Source organism: Camelina sativa, chromosome 11, assembly GCF_000633955.1.
Source record: "Camelina sativa cultivar DH55 chromosome 11, Cs, whole genome shotgun sequence".
Taxonomy (NCBI): domain Eukaryota; kingdom Viridiplantae; phylum Streptophyta; class Magnoliopsida; order Brassicales; family Brassicaceae; genus Camelina; species Camelina sativa.
Window position 1 is genome coordinate 17,131,166 of NC_025695.1, and position 2,131 is coordinate 17,133,296.

Below are 2,131 nucleotides of genomic sequence, written 5' to 3' on the forward strand. Positions count from 1 at the left end.
ATTCGTACCAATATTTACAGTATGTGAAAATAATTATACCATATTAATACTAAAATTTCAATAAATCTGGAATAATTAATGACGATTAAAACATATGGATATGATCAATAATACAGATGGATATGATGAAGAATAGATCCAGAAACCTGAGTCAAATGCTTCAAGTTCCCAAGATCTGTAACTAGTGTTTTTTAGCCAAACAAGATTGCAGAATTAAAAAGTTTCAGAATTCCATTCATAACAACATAACCCCTAACGATACAGATCATCAATCACATGTATCATGTCATAACCAGAGTGGTAACTGTTTCTGATGCGATATCTTTAAATCCAAAGTAAAATAAGGAAAATGGAGAACTACAACACAGAATGTTGGAAACCAAACCATGCACCGAGGTGTTTCAAGCTTAGGAAGTTTCTGCAGCTGGTTGCGTAACACCATGCTTCACCAAGAGCTTAGTGAGCGAGTCAGACGAGTGAATATGGTACTTAACACTTCCTGATGGAGTCAGATACACCTCAGCAAGCTCGAGTTTCTCAGCTGTCAAGCTTGTGCTGTCCATCGTCTTGCTCAAAACCTTGATAGCGAGCTGAACCACCTCTTCCCTCGTTGCATCATCCTTGTAGTCTTGCTTAAGAATAGACTGAGCCGCTTGGTGATTCGCTCCAACGGCTGCAGCTTTCCATCCACCATAGTTTCCACTTGGGTCACTCATATACAGTTGAAACCCATGGTTCTTGTCCCAGCCAGCGAAAAGAAAGGAAACTCCAAATGGGCGGAGACCACCAAATTGTGTGTATCCTTGTTTGGTGTCACAAAGAGACTGAACCAGCTGCTCGACCGGCATTGGCTCTTGGTACATAAAAGTGTAACGCTGAGCTTGGACTCGTGCAGTATTAATCAGAATGTTGGCATCAGACATTATACCAGCCACTGCACAAGCCACATGGTCATCGATCTTGTACATTTTTTCAGTGGATGTAGAGGTCTGAAGAAGTTTAGAAGTAACTTTCTTCTCACCAACCAACACAACTCCATCTTTAGCCAAGATTCCAATTGCAGAACCAGCATTGCCAATAGCTTCCATAGCGTACTCCACTTGGTACAAACGACCTTCCGGTGAGAAAATTGTAGTTCGACTATCATACCTCCGAGACATTGTTGAAACAGCTGCATACCGAGAAAGAAAAAACAAACCCCCAACGAAACTATATCAGCAAGGTTGAGTCATTGTTCTGTGCAATTGATATTCTTAGAAGGTATGATAGTCTCAGCAATTTCTTAGAGTCCCAATGGTCACAGAACACCACAAACCGGCTCAGGAAAAAAAAAATTGGGGGAAAATGCAAGCAGAGAAAAAATTCAGCTACATTTGAACTTCTCGTGAACAAGAAAACAATTTCATAGTTTATATGACAGTAGACTCAGAGGTTAAAGAAGACGATAACAGTAAGCATCACGCACCATATACATTGCAAATACTATATTAAATTGTACCAAAGAATCGCGTAACGCTAGGGTTTATCTGCGCATCTAATCAAAGGGAATCGAACAAAATCATCCAGATTTTACAGAAAGCACTCCTGGCTAAAGAGAAACACAGATCCCACAAGTAAGAAAGACCAAGTTTTGAAGATACTACGAGCAAAAACCAGTAGGAAGGAAACGAAATCGATTGAAATAACAGTGAGTAGAAAATTACCTGAAGAAAATTTCTATCAGAATCCTCTTCTTCTGGGTTCTCGATTCTTTGATTTCGCTGAAGAACTTTGGTGCTTTTGATTAAACGAAACTTGTGAACTTGTTTTCCAAGAAAAATCAAGGGAAACAAAGAGAAGAACAAAAGAAAAACAAATGGGCCTAATTACTAATGGGTCAAAAATCCCAAAGTCTCGTTTCAAAGGGTACGGCTCAGAATTCTTATAATTATTAGTTCAATTTATAAAAGTTTTGATTGATTTATATTTTTCTATTTATATAGCTTAAGAAAATGTTTGTCTCCTCAAAAAATATATATACTGTTAATATATCCCTTCTTTCTTTCTTTCTTTCTTTTTTTTTTTTTTTTTTTTTTTTTTTTTTTTTTTTTTTTTTTTTTTTTTTTTTTTTTTTTTTTTTTTTTTTTTTTTT

At 36.7% G+C, this 2,131-nt stretch overlaps 1 protein-coding gene across 2 annotated transcripts; it reads right to left on the bottom strand.

The window, feature by feature from the left end:
• LOC104723637 (proteasome subunit alpha type-4-A) lies at positions 212 to 1,828 on the bottom strand. Of its 2 annotated transcripts, XM_010442027.2 has the most exons (3): positions 1,704 to 1,828; positions 1,499 to 1,588; positions 212 to 1,171 (listed from the first exon to the last, which is right to left on the bottom strand). In XM_010442027.2, the coding sequence occupies exon 3, from the start codon at positions 1,158 to 1,160 to the stop codon at positions 408 to 410; it is 753 nt and encodes a 250-aa protein (XP_010440329.1). In that variant the 5' UTR covers positions 1,161 to 1,171; positions 1,499 to 1,588; positions 1,704 to 1,828; the 3' UTR covers positions 212 to 407. The 2 variants fall into 2 exon arrangements, with proteins under 2 accessions (XP_010440329.1, XP_010440328.1); XM_010442026.2 differs by lacking the exon at positions 1,499 to 1,588 and having other exon boundaries at positions 1,704 to 1,825.

What these genes read in the sequence shown, in the direction of transcription:
- LOC104723637 (XM_010442027.2), bottom strand. Translation starts at nt 1,160, where the DNA reads ATGTCTCGGAGGTATGATAGTCGAACTACAATTTTCTCACCGGAAGGT.